The sequence below is a fragment of the Petaurus breviceps genome, unplaced genomic scaffold, assembly GCF_028583685.1.
Source record: "Petaurus breviceps papuanus isolate PSGF00001 unplaced genomic scaffold, PetGlider_PUasm1.0 90633, whole genome shotgun sequence".
Lineage (NCBI taxonomy): Eukaryota > Metazoa > Chordata > Mammalia > Diprotodontia > Petauridae > Petaurus > Petaurus breviceps.
In genome coordinates, this window is record NW_027187293.1 from 8,604,406 (window position 1) to 8,622,707 (window position 18,302).

General features: G+C 34.1%; 1 protein-coding gene across 2 annotated transcripts in view; it reads left to right on the forward strand.

Moving 5' to 3' along the window:
• HEATR1 (HEAT repeat containing 1) overlaps window positions 1-18,302 on the forward strand; it is a 64,029-nt gene that overhangs the window by 24,146 nt on the left and 21,581 nt on the right. For both annotated transcript variants that reach the window (XM_069064492.1, XM_069064493.1), the window contains exons 14-28: window positions 1,250-1,338; window positions 1,914-2,125; window positions 2,638-2,759; window positions 3,598-3,786; window positions 7,059-7,239; window positions 7,444-7,580; window positions 7,929-8,121; window positions 9,625-9,794; window positions 10,402-10,560; window positions 12,215-12,457; window positions 13,051-13,182; window positions 14,562-14,665; window positions 15,891-16,034; window positions 17,603-17,721; window positions 17,809-17,930. In XM_069064492.1, coding sequence (XP_068920593.1) covers window positions 1,250-1,338; window positions 1,914-2,125; window positions 2,638-2,759; window positions 3,598-3,786; window positions 7,059-7,239; window positions 7,444-7,580; window positions 7,929-8,121; window positions 9,625-9,794; window positions 10,402-10,560; window positions 12,215-12,457; window positions 13,051-13,182; window positions 14,562-14,665; window positions 15,891-16,034; window positions 17,603-17,721; window positions 17,809-17,930 — 2,316 coding nt within the window. The remainder of the gene's footprint in view (window positions 1-1,249; window positions 1,339-1,913; window positions 2,126-2,637; window positions 2,760-3,597; window positions 3,787-7,058; window positions 7,240-7,443; window positions 7,581-7,928; window positions 8,122-9,624; window positions 9,795-10,401; window positions 10,561-12,214; window positions 12,458-13,050; window positions 13,183-14,561; window positions 14,666-15,890; window positions 16,035-17,602; window positions 17,722-17,808; window positions 17,931-18,302) is intronic.

Here is an 18,302-nt window from a genome sequence, read left to right on the forward strand (position 1 = left end):
CTTCTTAATCTGTGGCACCTGAAGCTGAGCACAGTACTCAAGATGAAGTCCAATGAGGGAAGAGGGTAGTAGACTCTGGAAATTGTGCTTCTCACATGAGCCTTTTGGCTGCCACATTCTACTGCTGACCCTGTTGAACTTGAGACCACTAAAACCAACTTTTTTAAAACTGCTTTATAACTATCCTATCACATCTGTATTTGTGAATTTCATTTTCTTATTCTATGCAAGTGCAACACTTTATTTTTATCTTAATTTATTCAGCCCAGGGCTTTTGACTTCAAGATCCTTGTGTATGTTGACTGTCATCCACTGTATTAGCTATCCCTCCAAGCTCTTTGTGTCATTTGCATGTTTGATAAGCAAACCTCCCTCCCTCCCCCATGCTTTAATGCAAGTCATTGATGAAAATTTAAAACAGCACAAGACCAAACTCAGAACCCTGGAGGGGTCCTGCAGCGGTTCTTTTGCAATGCTGACTCTAAACCATTAACAACTGCTTTTTGAGTGTGGTTATCCAGCTATTTTCAGAATCCTTTTTTTAATTGTGTTCTATTCTAGGCCCTATCTTTACATCTTCTTCATGAAAATAGTAGGAACTTCTTTATAAAAGCTTCACTAAAATCTAAGCAGACTACATCCACAGTATTTTCCTCATCTGCTAGTTTCGTAATTCTTTCCTCCCAAAAAAAGTTGGTTCTTGATCTCTTATAACTTATTCTTGATAAAGCTATGCAGATTCTTTGTAATTACTCTTTTCCCTTTCTGTATGAACACCAATCGTTTTTTTAATGATCCGTTCTAGAATTTTCTCAGGCATTGAAGTCAGAGTCACTGGCCTTTGGTTTTCAGACTCTGTTCTTTTCTCTTTTTTGAAAATCAATATAATATTTGCCCTTCTCCACTTTGGTGGTAACTCCTAAAGTATAGTTGCCATTTTTCTTGTGCACACTGTAAAACAACAGCATATTTTAGGGGATTGATGTGGTAGTTCATATTATTTAGCTGTCACAGAGGTACTTGCAACATCAAATGAGATAATGGTTTTGAAAGTACTTTGAAAAGTATAAAGCATTCTATTATTCAAAGCACAATACTGTTGATGTCATCAATAGTATTTGGAAAAATCGGAGTGATAAAACATAAGTTTTAAGGTTCAGGGATGGATGTTAGATAAATATTTTCTCTTTCAAATTCAGTATAAAAGGGCAAGAAACATTTGAAATGGTGATTTCTTATTTATCTGTAGGTTTTCAAAAAAGAGTTTAGCCCAGAAGAAACCGTTTCAGGTCTTTTGAGTCTTTTTCAAAGAGCAGGACTTTCACAGGATGGGGCATGGTATGTATTTAATTTTGTAGCAATGTCATACTAATCAGACTTTGGAGTTCTGATATTTTTCTTCTGTACACCAGGGGTTCTTAATATTTTGTGTCATATATCCTTTGGCAGTCTGGTAGGTTCCATGTTCCCCTCAGAGTAATATTTACAAGTGTATAAAGTAAAATACATAGACTTAGAAGGAAAATCAGTTATATTGAAATAAAGTTCTCAAAATATTTTTAAAACAAGGCCATGGACTCCAGGTTAAGAGCTCTGGATATAGACTATGACAGAGCGTTCTTTTAATGTTGAAAATGTTCATTCTTATGTGAGAACTTGTTTGGAATGCTGTACATTTTCAGTAATATAATGATTCTATGTTCATTATCTTTAATTTAATTCTATGTTCATTATCTTTCAGAGATCAAAGTCAGATTTTAATTGGGAAATAAAACAAATTGTTATCATTTGTGCTGGAGCATTAAAACAAAAAATCTCTGTGGGAGGGATGGATGATGGTTTTTGTCTCAGTCCATAATTAGTAACTGTTTGTAGGTCTCTACCTTATTCCTTAACTAGTTCTTTTAAAATAGGTACAAGATACTTGAATTAGCAACCGACATTCTAATTAAAGAAGAGATTCTGAGTGGAAATGATCAGTTACTAAATCAAGTGGTGATACATTTGCTGCCATTTATGGTTGTTATCAATGACAATTCAAAATCCCAAGAGATGAAAATGGCTACTTATCTGTCAAAATCAGGAATTTGCTCATTGCACCCTATTCTGAAAGGTTGGAAAGAAGGTAAGATACTCAGTTTTATTCTCTCAAATTAAAACAAAGATAAGCAGAGTATTAATTCCAAAAGGAAATAATAAAAGACAAAAATCCCATACTTTAAAAAGAAATTGTCATGTTCATGACTGGTGACAATCCTTTCTTTTCCTAAGACAAATAGTATATAATAAAAGGAAAGTAAACTTGTGAAGGATGATGAAGTAAATAAAAATCTAATATGCTTAGAACTTGGTTTAAGCACTAGAAGTTTTCTTTTTTCTTTATCTTTTTTTAAAGCAATCAGGGTTAAGTAACTTGCTCAAGGTTACACGGGCCAGTTGTTTTTGTGTAGGTGCCGAGTATCTGAGGCCAGAACCAATCCCAGGTCTCCCAACGCTGGGGCCAGCACTCTTACTGCGCCACCTGGCTGCCCCTAAGCAATTGGGGTTAAGTAACTTGCTCAAGGTTATATGAGCACTAGAAGTTTTCATGTAATTTTCTTCAGTGATTTGTGAACTTGCATTCACTATTTTTTACAGCTCTTGAAAAAGTGATTAAAACCACGAAGCCAGCAGAATTGATTGGTGTAGCAAATCAGAAAATGGTTCGGTTGTTGGCTGACAATATAAATTCAGGGAATCCTTCTTCCATGTTAAAGATGGTAAGTGTGTAATCAAAATTCCCATTTAAAAACATTTCTTGCTGAAACTTGATTTTGATTCTTGGCTTTTAAAAATAATGCTATATCAAATAATTTTACAGAATAAAAAGTGGCACTTTATTAATATTTGCAGAGAGGATATACGATCTTCTTCATCTTTTCCAGACAGCCTAGAGCTATCTCACTTCCTTTTTTCTTTTCTTAGGTCCAGTAGTAGATACTATAACATTTTTTAACTAGGAAAATAAAGTTCAGTGGCAGAGTAAATGAATTATGACCTTAAGTCAAAAGTCTTCCCAAAAAAAAAGATACAAGAGGACAGTCCTACCCTCCTTCACAGAGGAAAGTTGTCCATGGGTGTGGAAGAGCTTATAATGTTGTCTTTTTTTTTTTAATATAGGAATAAACTTTGGTGATTTTTTTTCTCTCTTCTAATGTTATGTAAAATTTTTTTATTATAAGGAATGATTCTCTGAGTGGGGGGAGAAAGAGGAGCATGGGAAAATCTAGGTCATATATATATTTTTAAAAATCAGTAAAAATCTATTTTTAAAAATATGACCTTAGACATTCATTTTAATTAGTAACTCTTTCCAGTATCTGAATATCCCTTTTGCTTAGATTATTTTGGACTGTTACATTAGAACTTGTAATTTCTTTCTTTGTTTTTTGTACTTGTAGCATAGGTCCTTCATTTTAAACATTTAGTTACATTTTACAACCAAGATAAATTTTAGAATACCATATGATGTATAGAGCTGTAAGCATTGACCCTCAGCAAATTTATCTTATGAAGTGCAAAATAGACAATGATAGTTTTGTCTGTTTGTTTTTGAAGGTGGAAGATTTGATAGCTTTTGGTGAAAAGGAAAGCTACACATTGAAGCAGAAGGTGACTTCCCAGGTCATCATTTCGGTTCTTGTCTCTTGCTGCTCTTCATTAAAGGAAACTCACTTTCCATTTGCGTTAAGAGTCTTCAATTTGCTGGAAAGAAAAATAAGAGAATCTGAAATTATTACTTCTTTGGTAAGGACAATGAGACCTCTAAACATTCATAATTGATTAAATGGCAGTCTGATGTTCTTTAAGACATAGAATAGCAATGAGGGTGGGGAACTAGAGTGAGAATTGTTATATTTAAGTAGGTATGGGTCAGATATGAGGTAGAATTCTCAAGCAACCTTACCCCCTTCTCAGAGTGATAGATTAAGGTTATTGTGCCAGTCCTGTAGCAGTAGCTCGCATTTATACAGCATTTTAAGGTTTGAAAATTCTACCTCACAACAAACCTATGAGGTAGTCAGAGGTAACATTATGTCTTAGAGATCTTAGAGAAATTACGTGACCTACACAAGGTCACACAACTAATTGGGGTTGAATCTAGACCCAAACCCAGATCTTGAGAGGCCAAATCCAACACTCTTGCCTCAGTGCCTTCCTTTAGTTCCATTAATGATTGAGCACGACACTTTCTTTCTCTTCTTATATTTACAAGAAATAGGAATAGATTGTCTTAAGTTAACATTAAACTAGAACACAAGAATTTATATTCTGGTCCAGATCCAAGGTCTATTCAGCTTAATTCAGCAAGAAATTCTTTTTTGTTTTAGTGAGAGACTATTGTTCACTTGACATTGGGAGAGAGAAAGGTTTAAGTAAGTCAGATCCTACTTTGCCTTTATAGAACCTATAGTCCAGGAACAGAGTGATACATTTGTGTTTTAGTTGTGTCTGACTCTTCATGACCCCATTTGGGTTTTTTTCAGAAAATGAACTAGAATGGTTTTTCATTTCCTTCACTAGCTTATTTTACAGATGAGGGACTGAGGCAAACAGGATCAAGTGAATTGCCCAGGGTCACACAGCTAATAACTGTCTGAGGCCAGATTTGAACTTAGGAAGAAGGATCTTCATAACTCCAAACCCAGCACTCTTATCTTCTGCACCACTTACCTGCCCAATATGCATAGACAACTATAGTAAAAAATAGTGTATGCAAAATATATTAGAGAAGTGAAAAACAGTGCTTTATGAGTTCTGAATAGGAGTGTTATGAAAGGAGGTGGCCCTTGAGTTAGCTTTTAAGGGATGAGTGGGAATTCATCAGGTAATCAGGAACAGTCTAGTCATAGGGACTTGAGTGAGTAAAGATATGGAAGTGTAAAATGTAGGGAGTGTTTTCACTTGAAAATGGTGGAACAAGATTGTTAAGCAAAAGCATGGGCACAGCTAACGTTATATAGCATATTGTAGTAGGTTTAGCTAGATTAATTTTGTTATTTTTCGCCTCCATTAATCTTTACCACTCATGGAGTAGAACTGGAGAAGCTAGAAAGTGTGGTTTTTTTAAAGGAAAAGTATTCTCAGCTCTGGAAAATTTGAACATTGGGACACAAAGGATCCAGGAGTAGTAACTAGTGAAAAATTAAAGTGTCTTAACCATTTGGATAAACCTCATAGAGTATACAAAGCCAGAGTGGAGGAGATAAACTAGGGTAATAGGGATAGACCATTGGATTAGAGGGTTTGATAAAGGTGAAAATCAGGTTTAGGTTAAGTCTGAGAGTGAAAGAAAGTAGAAGGATATGAGATTGTGGTCTGACTGGAATTTCAAATGAAATGATGAAGGACTGGGGGGAGGAGGGGCAGAAAATTTGGAGCTCAAAAACGTGTGGAACTGAATGTTTTAAACATATAGTAAGTAAATTTTTAAAAATAAAAAAAAGAAATGATGGAGTCTAATGTTTGTTCATATTATGAAGCTGAAATGGGGTAGAGAAAATCATTAGATTTTAGGAGATGAGGGATTGAGAAGTAAATTTATGAGAGATTCACAAACTTGAGTAGGAAGTGACTAAGCTAATGAACTGGGTGGGGGGATGCGGAGAGAGAGCTCTAAGATAGGGGCTCAGAACTTGGAAAAAGTTCGGAGAAGCCACTCAGAATCTGTAAATGAAGACAATAAGGATGAGGAAAAGGTGATGTAGACCGACTGCATGGCCCTTAAAAATATTCCTCAGAAGAGGAAATGTCATTGAGTGATGATCATAGACAAATAATTCTGGAGGTAGCAATAAGTAGTATAGGATATGCTTGGCTAGCTAATGTGGCAAAAGAGGGACATCTTTAAATGTATTACCCATCATGAATCTATAGCCTAAGATTTTGCCTCAGCCCCTTTAAAAAAAAAACTTATTTCCATCCTTTACCTCCTAGATTAGCAAAGTCTGTGGCTTAGTTCCCCTTTGTATAAAGTTGCACATTCTTTCATTTGTCCATCCTGGTGCCCTTTCGTTTGCATATTCCAGAATTGGGTGATTGTCTATATTCTTCTTGTCCTCATAGCCACTCAGCAATTTTCTTTGCAGTCTGTCTACAATATCTCTCGATGTTCTTTTCTCAACTTACTTTACCTTTTATTTCTCTTGAGGTGTGGCAACACTATCACAAGTATTTCAGGTATAGAAAACCCCCAAGTTTTTCCAGTACCCTTCCTGCCTTATCTGTTTCTTCCTCCTTCCCTCCGTACCACAGTGTTCACGTTAGGCCAAATTTTTTTTTTTTGCTTTTTGGAGGGGGGAAGGCAAAGCATTTGGGGTTAAGTGACTTGCCCAAGGTCACACGGCTAGTAAGTGTTAAGTGTCTGAGGTTGGATTTGAACTCAAGTCCTCCTGACTCCAGGGCCAGTGCTCTATTCACTGCACCACTAGCTGCCCCCTCGGCCAATATTTTTAAGTAATATCCTTTTCTGAAATCATAACAAGTAATTCTGCACTCACTATTTTATTAAGGGTAGTTTGGATTTTTTTTTCCTTCACATATGCCTACGTTGATTCTTATTCTGTCATTTTCTTTCCTACATTTTCTAGAGTTGACATCACCTTTGAGCTACTTACTGTTTCATTGACCCAAAAATGCTAGGATTGTATGCAAAAAGAGACTTGACAGTACATTCCTTCTTACATATAAATTTTTTAGAATGTTGAATGAGTCTGTATCCTCTCAAGAATCTTTGGGGAACCCTATTATTTTTTACTTCATTTAGAGAAGATTTTGCTCCCTTTTTCATTTTTCAGTTATTCCTTTACCTTATTCAAATAAATTGGTGAGCTCTAAATAGGAAAAAAGTTTCTTTTCCTGGTGCCATTTCTAAGAAAATAAGGAAACTCAGGCTTTTCTACTTTCTGTGTATAAATAATAAATGGCTCTAGGATGCAAAGACAAAAATGTTTTGTTTTTTTTTTAATTTATATTTAAGATTATACTGAACTATTTTTCTTCTTATTTTACCAATTTAGGAAATCTCTTTCGAATACCATTCTGAACAGTCAGACAAAGGAATACCAGTGGAGATATGGATTCAGTACGTAGAAAAGCTCAAGAGAGGTCAGATGATTGCTGTAGAAGATGCAGTTATGTTTGCCTTTTCATTGAAAAGCTTTATTCAAGTCTTGAAGCCTCCTAAATCTTTTCTTAAAGGTGAATCATTGTGAATATTTTCAGATATGATTGTCTTAGAAACCAGTTAAGAAAAATTAGATGTGCTAAATATTATGTATTATAATTAGAAAATTGTTCTTTTCCTTGGGTGAAAATTTTCTTATTTTGTTTAGCCACTGCAGGCTCATCATGTTCTTAGATTTGTGGATTATTTCATGCCTCACATGTTTTCATGCCCATTAGATGACAAGTGGTGGAATCCTGAACATATGAAAGAAGATAGCCGAGACTATCTGCACTTATTGATCCAGATATTTGAAGTTATTATTGCTGGTGCTGATGCCCATCACTTCAGAGATCTGATGAGACTCTTCTTAAAGGTACTTCATTGTTATTCTGAAACCTGTTTCAGCTAAAGTAATTTTATATCCTATGGGAAACAAAAAGTAGTGGAAGTAAATTGTCTTCTACAATTTTTGACATTTCTCATTTCAGTATTTATTTTCCAGGAAAAGAATTTTAACCAAGCCTGTTTTTATGTTTTGAATTGTACTTGTGTCATAATTCAGAAATTGCAGCTCTGCTTAAATACAGGGATTTTTTTTTAATATATACTTTTTACTAACATATATTTCTAAGTATATACAGTGTCATAGTGAAAATATTTGGGAATGTTAGCTAGTAATTTGAAGAAAAATAATCTTAACTTCCTTTTTTTTTTTAATTAGGTACATTTAGAAGATGTTTTTGAGTTATTTAAGTTCTTTTCACTTTTATGGACCTATAACTATAGCCTTTCAAATCCACTTAACTATACGGTGAAAACAATACTACAGACTCAAGCTCTGTACATAGGACATGCAGTGCTTTCATGTCAGGCTGTACAGAAGAAAAAATACCTGGCATCAGCATCTTCTCCAGGTATTAAAATTGTCATTTTTTGTACTCGTGTTTACATATTTTCCCTTCCCTAGTTTGTGTAAGTTGTAGTTACTATTGGAGTTAATAAAGTTTCAAACTTATACGGGTATAGTTATAATATCCTTGCATACTTGATGCTGCTGTAATTGGGCCTTATGTTTTCAGCAATCCCCTCCCACTCCTGGCCCCTTTCTTGGACAAAAGAGAAAGTATCTTGGTTCACTAGAGAGGAGGCAGGGAATCACTTCAAAACTTTGAAAAATAATCTTCATGTATAATGCTATAGTATTACAGAAACAAGATATGTGTAGTACCAATGCATATTCACAGTGCCCATGATCACTATAAATATACCTGCATGGTGCTCAATCACAAAATACAACAGATTCTCCATATAGAGGACAGAAGCAAAAACATTTATTTAGACACCAGAAAACCAAATCCCAAAACCAGTAAACCAGTTCCATCACAGTAGCAAAGAAGTTATTAAGCCACAGTAGCACAGAGAGCCACACCATCCTTTAGCCTTCTCACAAACCAATATTTACTCACAAGGCTGACTGGCTCCCTGGGAGGCTTCCTCTCGCCTCCCAATCTAGCTAGCTCTGACTCCCAGCTTCCTTTGGGCTCTGCTCGACCCTTCAGGAAATTCTTCCTGCCATAGGCTCCATATGATTACATTCAGCCTATGAGGGGGCAGAGTTTATTTTCAAAGCAGGGAAGGTCTTCAAATTCCCTTAGGCTTATTAAGGGGTAGGGAAGATCTTCAAATTGCCATTACCATTACAATATGTCGGCAGCTTCCTTTAAGAATAACAATAATAAATGTAAAGAAGTCAGCTAAGGATAAATTTTCAGTTAAGTGTGGCCTTGTTTGTGTTGGGAACTAACTTATTTGAAGAGAGCTAATAACCTTAGAAGTTTCTGTTCAGAGTAAGTGGAGTTCTTTTTCTTGCTTTTTTGAGTCAATCTGACATAGAAAGTCTTTGATGTTGGCTTCTTATACAAGGTATAGAGACATCTGATTAGAGTCTTAGCTGTAACCACATACATTCATTGGGCTTTGGAGGATGAGAAATATACTTCAGCTTCCTGATTGGATGTATTACTTTAGTCTCATTCATGGAGCCTTTCTTTATCTTTCCCTTCCTGAATTTTTCATTCCACTCAGTTTAACCTGTTCTGTACATGTCTTATGTGTTCTCCCCTCACTCCTTGACTTGATAAATCCTCTAAAGGCAAAAACTCTGTGTGTGACTTAAGTTTTTTATTTCTCTATTTTCTAGTACAGTGCCATGCATAGTAGATAGTAGTCAATGAATGTTTGTTGAATTGAACATGAATTAAGGAAAATAAAAATCTCTGAAAATGCCACAATTGATAAAGATTTAGCTTTTCTTAAGTTTTTTACTTTAAAAAGTGTTTCACATTTTCCTTTCCTTGGCTTGGTGTATACATATGTGAGCTTTATTCTAATACGTGCCTAACGTTTTTTTTCCTCAGTGGTGACATGTTTACTCATAAATTTGGGAAGTCCTATAAGAGAAGTACGAAGGGCTGCCATTCTCTGCCTCCAGGCCTTACGTGAAATAGAGTCTCCATTTCATCCAATAATACAACATCTAGTCCAAAAAGAAGAAGAGATTATTTCAGATGCTACCTATGTAGCACAGGTAAATCTTCCTATTAGCAATGTATAAGTAGATAGATAGCAAGGGGGAGAGAGAGAGATTTCATATACATATACGACATGAAGTCTCTTCCTCTGACCTGCTAGTTAAGAGATATATAAATAAGATTTCCATTTTATTTCATGAGAAATTTGATCAGTTGCTTTACAGAAATGTATATAATAGAAAATACAGCTTTTGAAAAAAAATTATTCTTAACATGAATGAGGAGACATAATTAGAAATTCAAAGAAGTATCAAGACATTATTAAAAAGCCATTTAAAAATATTTAAGAGCTAGGCTATCAAATCTGGAAAAATTGAATTATTGAAATATTTATTATTGAATGTTGTTGAAACATTTTTATAATAAATGAGATGCATTTCCCCTGAATGAAATAATTAAGAATAATTGACCTTTGCTCTTAGATAAAACATGCTTTTAGTGTCCTATTAGTCACCTATGAGCAAACCACATGCAAAAAAATGGCAACTTATTAGTGAAATAATGTTAAGTTGTCGTTTGGTTGATCATTTTTAGAAAGTAGCACTTCTATCATTTGAAGACCTTCCATAAACTATTTTTGTCTTTTATTTTTTAATGTTCTAGGATTTGAATACTTTATTTGATGATCTACAAACAGGAAAAAAGCCAAAATCTAACCAGAAGTTGACTGAAGCCTTAAAACATCTGCTTTATTGTGTACATAGTTGTCCATCCTATATTGCAAAAAACTTGATGAAAATTCTTCAGGAAGTCAATAATGAGGTGTGTATATTTTAATGAGAAATACATTTTGATTCTTGTGTTACCAAAATATTGTAACTGATGTGTATGGGGGAAATTTTAATTATCTTGAGAGGTAACAGGAAGGGGTTAGTGAATGCAGAGAGAAAAAAGCTTGAATGTTGTTTTGGAGGAGGTTAAGAGGGATTGTTTTAAACAAGCATATTACTCTTGCATATTAGAGATTATATATATATATATATATATATATATATATATATATATGTCTATATAAATCTTTATGTGTGTATTTGCACATGTGTGTATTCATGTTTTAAAATCACAATGAGCTGTTGACTCTTGGTAGAAATTTAATTTGAACTTTTTATAACTATTTTTTCCTATGAAAATCCTGCTCTGTATGTCTTTTGAATTAGTTTTGTAAGTTATAAATGACAAATTTTCCTGAAAGTGATGATAATAATTATGGATAATGACAGATTTGGAGTCTTGACAATTTGATTTGAATCCTACCTCATACATTTACTAACTATGTGACTCTGGGCAATTAACTTTAATTCCAGTCTCGGTTTGGTGATTATACTTGGGCTGTCAACTTCATGATGTTATGAGGAAAATGTTTTGTAAACCTTTAAGTATTTATAAATGTACATTATTATTACTGTTATTACTGTTGTTATAGGAAATATAGAGACAATAAAGAGTACTACATACTGGTATATTAGGTTAAAACCCTATTTTACTATCTCTTATTTTAATCTTACAAGTTTGAGCAGACACATGAAGTACAAATCAAATTAAATATATTCCATCCACAAAGAGTAATTACATGGCTGTAATTGGGCCTTATGTTTTCAGCAATCTAATTATACTGATTTAATATGTTCTGTATGTCTTTTTTTATATTTGTACACTTCAGGGAAAGGTGAAAAAGTTTTATTTAAAAGAAAAACTTAATATTCTAGTTAAATAAAAATACATATGGTCAGATTTTTTAAAATGCAATAATTTTTTGTCTTGAACTTAATGAACAACATTACGTACTTTTAATTTATAAGTAAAATAGAAGTTTTTGAATTATAGTTAAATCCTGAGAGAATAATGGATAACAAGAGGCCTTTAAAAATTTAGTGTCACTTGTTCAGCTAATTGAAAAAATACTTACTGGAATTTTTAGTTAGCAAGAGTGTGCTAACAGTGCTTCCAAAGCCAAAGGTTTGACTAAGTGCTTAATGTTTATGACTTTATTTAAAAGTCATAAATAATAATAAAAGTCATTTATTAGCATCTTTAAACCAAAAGCATTTAGTATGATTTGAACAGATGCTGTAACACCCTTTTCTTAACCCTAACCTGACAATAAAACAGTTCCATTCTTCAGGATTATTAGGATCATTATGACTTTGGAGATTGCTCTATTTACATGAAGAACCTAAAGACATTTCAGAAGATGGCCTTTTAAGACCTCAGTGCTTCCTAGTGGAATTTATTCTCAAATTCTCTCGAAACATTTCTGATACTCTTTAGCTCTTTCTATTTTTTGAAGATCCTATCATTTCCCCGAGATCTTCTCCTGGGCTACTTCCCATATCAATTTTTTCTGATGATTGATAGTGTTCTTATGTAACAAGTAGAAGTATATGTCAGTTGAAGTTCATCTTTTCCCAATTTTTAGGTGGTGCTTTCTCAGCTATTGCCCACAATTGATCAGTTGCTGGAGAAAATCCTAAAGGAACCCCCTACAATACTGAAGGATGAAGCTATCATTTTGCACCTTGCCCTTGGGAAGTACAATGAGCATTCAGCTTCTCTCTTACACAAGGACCCACAGAGTCTAGAAGTATTCTTAAAAGCTGTGCACACAACAAAAGATGTTTTCAAAGGGATGCCAACATTCCAGATCCTTGCACTTGGAAAGGTTGGTGTTTTCTAATTAGAATCTAGATTTTTAAGTTTACTTTTGGCTTTATAACTCCTCGTACCAGAGTACAGTGCATTTGCACATTTCAGGAATTGGATAATATATGGTGAATGTTGAATGAATAAATGAAATTCTTGAATGGTGTTAAGTGTTTTAAAATATAGAATGCATTTTATTTAGTGATCACTCGATGAACAGGTTCTAAAGAAATATGCAGAGTTTAAGATTTCATTTAATTTGAAAAACTTTTATAATCATCCATTAAAATCCTTCAGTAATGCCTCATCCTAACATGGAGATGATTTAATTCTTAAAGTGTAATAAAAAAGAGAAGCAGAAACTCTGGCAACATGCTTGACCAAGCTGAAAAAGCTTCATGTGTAGCACCAATGATGGACAGTGCATTTGTTGTTCTAGTATCAGCCTCAGTCAGTTTGATGAAGCTTCTCATCAGGTTGGTTCTCAGCTTGCTATTAAGTTGTATAGAAGTTGCATGACAAGGAATGGGCATACTTTTAAAAAAAAATATGACAAAGCTATATAAGAAGACTTATTGGGAATTTGCATTCATATAACTCTGTTATTTTCAGATTACAAAACCATTCTTTGCTGCTATATCAGATGAAAAAGTTCAACAGAAGCTTTTGGGAATGCTGTTTGATTTACTTTTGAATTGCAAAAATACACTCAGTGCACAGACTGTTAGCAGTGTTTTTAAAGCAGTAAGTTATGACCTTTTAGAGTTGTGTCACTCAGTATTAATTGTTATGGTTTAGAATATTTTTTATCATTCTTCATTTTCACTTCTTTGATTGGACCTCTTTTCCTTATCTCATTCTTCCTTGTATTGTGGTTATGAATTAATTAATTGAATGATTTGAGGGCAGCAAAAGGACTTAATGAAGTCTTATTGCAGATAGAAAAACATATTGCTATCTATGGAAACATAAAATGTAGGCCTTTCTAATTAGTTTGTGATACTCATTTTTTCATATATAATTTAGCCATTTGTTAGTATTTAAAAGTCTGGATCAGACTTCTGTTAAGTAGTACATAATAGATTGTGGAGTCATAGGCCAAAAATAGTGATCAGTAGTTTTCAATTGACCTAGGGGAACATTATGATACTAGGAAGGGTGAAATATATGATGGGAGTGAATAATGTAATTGAGAACATGTTCATTGGTGCTGTAGGTGAACACTGAATGGCACTGTTAATTAGCCATGGATGTGAAAATAGAATTAAACAACACTGGAGAGATAGTGAGTATGCTAGAAAGATAATTATTAGGGGTAAGTGCAAACTAGGATTTGGGATTTGAATACCTTTAGAAATAGGAATATTTTTAAATATTGTGACGAGCCAAACTTCCTTAAAAATTCATTTCTTTGAATATTAATTTCCTCAACTTTGTCTTTCACCGTGTCCTGCATACTTCCAGATATCTTTGGGGCCTGTTCTCTCTCTTCCCCCCCACCTGCACCCCTGGGTTTGAACAGATGTTGAGCAGAAGCTAAAGAACATTTATTTGGCATACTGTAGAATTCTCTTATGTGACTTGACACTAACTATACAGATGAAACATGGTTAAATTTTTCTGATTGATAAAATCAAGTTGACTACAAGTCAGCGATGTAATTCTGGTTGGTATTATCTTAGTTTTTAAACATTTTCTACACCTGTCAGGTGGATCAGTACCAGGGAAAATCTTGATTTGTTGATTGAATCAAACTGAAACCTTTCAGTGTGGTAATTCTCTCTACCGATGCAATTTTGCAAACCTTTATTCTTACCTATATTTCATAAGTCTCCCATAGATAAGTTAATCAGAATACGGTTTGAAACTCTTCCATTCTGCTTTTTGGACATCTTTAATACTTGTAAAATAAGAAAATAATTTCTCTTGAAGCATGACAAGTCACTCTGATTTCAGTTCAAAATAACTTGATAGAATTCACTTTCCTTATTTTGAAATTAATGAGTATATGAAGGTGAATAAAAGCAACTAGTTATTTATGACTTAAAATATGTATGCTCATTGTGCTTGTTTATCCTAGAAATGGAAGTTATTGGTAATTCTTACTTTTAACATAATTTCAGATTTCTGTTGATGCTGAACAAATCCGATTAGAATTAGAGCCACCAGAGAAAGCCAAATCCCTGGGTACAGTTCAGCAAACAAGAAGGCAAAAAATGCAACAGAAGTAAGAATTATGAACTCATTAAGAAAAATCCTTTTGTTGTTCTAGTTTTTCTGTACATTACCTAACTTTTTCATCTATTTATATAATTAGAATTTTATTGATGCCTTTTGTTTTTACATTGATTTTTTTTTTCCAATATACCTTCTTTCCCTCATTGAACCCACTCTGGTAACAAAGAAAAACACTTAAAACAAGTCAGCCAGCAAGACACAATGGCTGTGTCTGGCAGCATATAATCACATTCAATGCCAGTGGTCTCCCCTCTTACCCCTCTTTTTTATTGAGGAAAAAGTTAGCTTAGCCATTATAGATAATCAAAGTTTAGTTGCCTTTTGTATTATTTCCTTTTATTTTATTGTAGTTATTGTATATATTGCTTCTCTCTGCATGAGTTTTTTGTTGTTTTTTTGTTTGTTTTTTTGGAGGGGTTTGCTTTATGGAGGGGGGAAGGCAGGGAAATTGGGGTTAAGTGACTTGCCGAAGGTCACATAACTAGTAGGTGTTAAATGTCTGAGGCTGGATTTGAACTCAGGTCCTCCTGACTCCAGGGCTGATACTCTATTCACTGCACCACCTAGCTGCCTCTCTGCATGAGTTCTTAAAAATCTCTGATGTATCTATAAATTCCTCATATAGTTGATTGTTATCATACAGTAATACTCCGTTCCATTATATGCCACAATTTGTTTAGCCATTCCCCAGTCTATGACACCAATATTTACTTTACATTTTTTTCCACAAAGGTTACTACTATTAACATTTTTGTAAGTATGTGGCCTTCTTGACTTTGGTCTCTTTGGGATTTATCGTGAGTCAGAATGCCTGAAATTTAAGTTCATAGTCACATATACCTCCAAATTTCTTTCCAGAATGGTTGGTATTTCTAACAGCATTGTATCAATGTGTTCATCTTCACACAGCTCCTCTAACATGTACTGGAACTGCCTTTTATTGTCAGTTTCTCACAATTATTTTAATTTCTTTTTCTCTTGTCATTTAGAACAATTTTTCATATAGGTGTTAGTTTTTTTTAATTCTTATTGTCAGTTTCACATATAAGCATATGTGTAATCAGTCAGATATTTGATGCAACCATTTTCCCTCACTAAAATGTTTCTGTTATCCTAGCTATGTGGGAGGTTTTCTGATCAGTTTTTGCTTAATGTTTTCATGTTTTCTTATCTTCTTTTTTTTCCTAAGAATAATTTTTTTACTCCTGTTGCAGAAAACTACAAGATACAGAACCTGTACAAGATGTTGGCAATGCTTACTGGCAGAGAGTAACCCTCATCTTAGAATTACTGCAGCATAAAAAGAAACTCAAAAGTCCTCAGTTATTAGTGCCATGTCTTTTTAATTTGCTCTCCAGGTAAATCACTTTTTAAGTGGCTTTTAATTAGTTATAGTACATTAGAGAGCAGAATTCCAATACCTGCCTGAGAATTGTCATTATTCTCTTGTTCTTACTTACCTCTAAACATAATATGAGACTTCAATTTGTATTGCTTACAGAAATGGCTACCATTTGTACAAATAAAATAATTGGAAAACAATAAGAAGAATGTGGTCAAATAGATGGTGTTGGGAAGTCCTTGGCCAAGAACCTCTAGAAAGTTAAAATATACCTCAGTTTGGGATTAAGTGAATGACCATTGAACCTAATCCATTCTGCTTTCCATTGAGCATTCATAGATGAACCTAGAATGTGCCTGTCACTTTTTTAGGCTTTATTGCCTGAATATACAAGTTTGGGTCAGGGTTAGATAGGAGAAAAAGATATAGTTTGGTATTACTGTTTATATTCTCCCAGACAGAGGATCTTGAGTGGATAGGTTTTTGTTTTTTGTTTTTTTTTTCTTAATTAATTAATTAATTTGTTTTTAGTTTACAACATTTAGTTCCAAAAGCTTTTGAGCTTTAAATTTTCTCCTGCTTCCTCCTCTCCCCCCTTCCCAAGACGGCATGCGTTCTGAGATAGGTTCTACATATACATTCATATTAAATGTATTTTCACATTAATCATGTTGTAAAGAATTACAACCAATGGAATGAACCACAAGAAAGAAGAAAAATAAAAACAAAAAAAGAGAACAAATAGTATGCTTCAGTCTGCATTCAGACTTTATAATTCTTTCTCTGGATGCAAATAGCTTTTTCCATCATGAGCCTTTTGGCGTTGTCTTAGAACCTTACATTGCTGATAGAGCCAAGTCTATCAAAGTTAGTCATCACATAATGTGACTGTAACTATGTACAATGTTCTCCTGGTTCTGCTCCCCTCACTCAGCATCAGTTCATATAAATGTCTTCAGGATTTTCTGAAGTCTGTCTGTGTATCATTTCTTATACTACAGTAGTATCCCATTACATTAATATATCACAACTTGTTCAGCCATTCCTCAGTTGATAGACATCCCCTCATTTTCCAATTCTTTGCCACCACAAAAAGAGCTGCTATAAATATTTTTGTACATGTGGGTCATTTTCCCATTTGTATGATTTCTTTGGGATACAACCCTAGAAGTGGCATTGCTGGGTCAAAGGGTATGCACATTTTTATAGCCCTTTGGATATAGTTCCAAATTGCTCTCCGGAATGGTTGGATCAGTTCACAACTGAATGGATAGTTTTTGAAACTTAAATGAATCATGAGTATCAACATAATATACCTCCCACATTTCCCTCTGCAGAACTAGATAGATGGAGATTCTCTTTGCTCTTTTCTTTTCAGTATGATAAGAGTAACAATTTGCCATTAAGCTCCTTGGAAGGGTTTTGATAAGACTGCAGTAAACTTAGCGAGTGCTGATTTTCTTATTTTAGTCATTTCTATTTGATTTTTATGAAATGTTATATCTTTGACTTCTAATGGACACTGACAACAAAAATTGTACACCTTTTTTTATTCCTTTTCATCATTTGGACTAAAATTTGAAGATGTCTTGAAACCTTGCCACCGGAGCAGGGAAATCTGGAATATACCAAACAACTGATTCTTAGCTGTCTGCTCAATATCTGCCAAAAACTATCCCCAGATGGTTCTAAGATCCCTAAAGGTATGTACAGCATTGTAAGGATAGGGGTGCTTCGAGGACACATCTATCTTTCGATCGTTTCAAAGCTTTTATCTCCTCCCTCTATAGGTATTCTTGATGAAGAAAAATTCAATGTAGAATTGTTAGTTCAGTGTGTGCGGGTTTCCGAGATGCCTCAAACACATCACCATGCATTCTTGCTTTTGGGTGCTGTCGCTGGAATATTTCCTGTAAGTGGGTTTTTTTTCCACAATAATAATTCATTTATATAGTACTTTACAACTTTTTAAATGCTTTGCTCATGACAATCCTTATCATGTAGAACAATTCAGTTTGTAACTGAGGTAAGAGGCTTAGAGAGCTTGACTGCGTTGGACATGATTACCCAGCAAGTGGGTGTGAGACCCAGGTTTTAAGTCCAGCCCTCTCTCTACAACTACTACTACTACCCCATATTCTCTACTGTGAACAATTTCCATGAAAATTCCAGGATATTTGAAATACAGAAATATTTAATCTTATAGCTCGCTTAACATTTTAAGACTGGAATTATTTTAAATAGCCTAAGGGAAGCTGTGGTTTAAGGGTAATTTGATCATTCT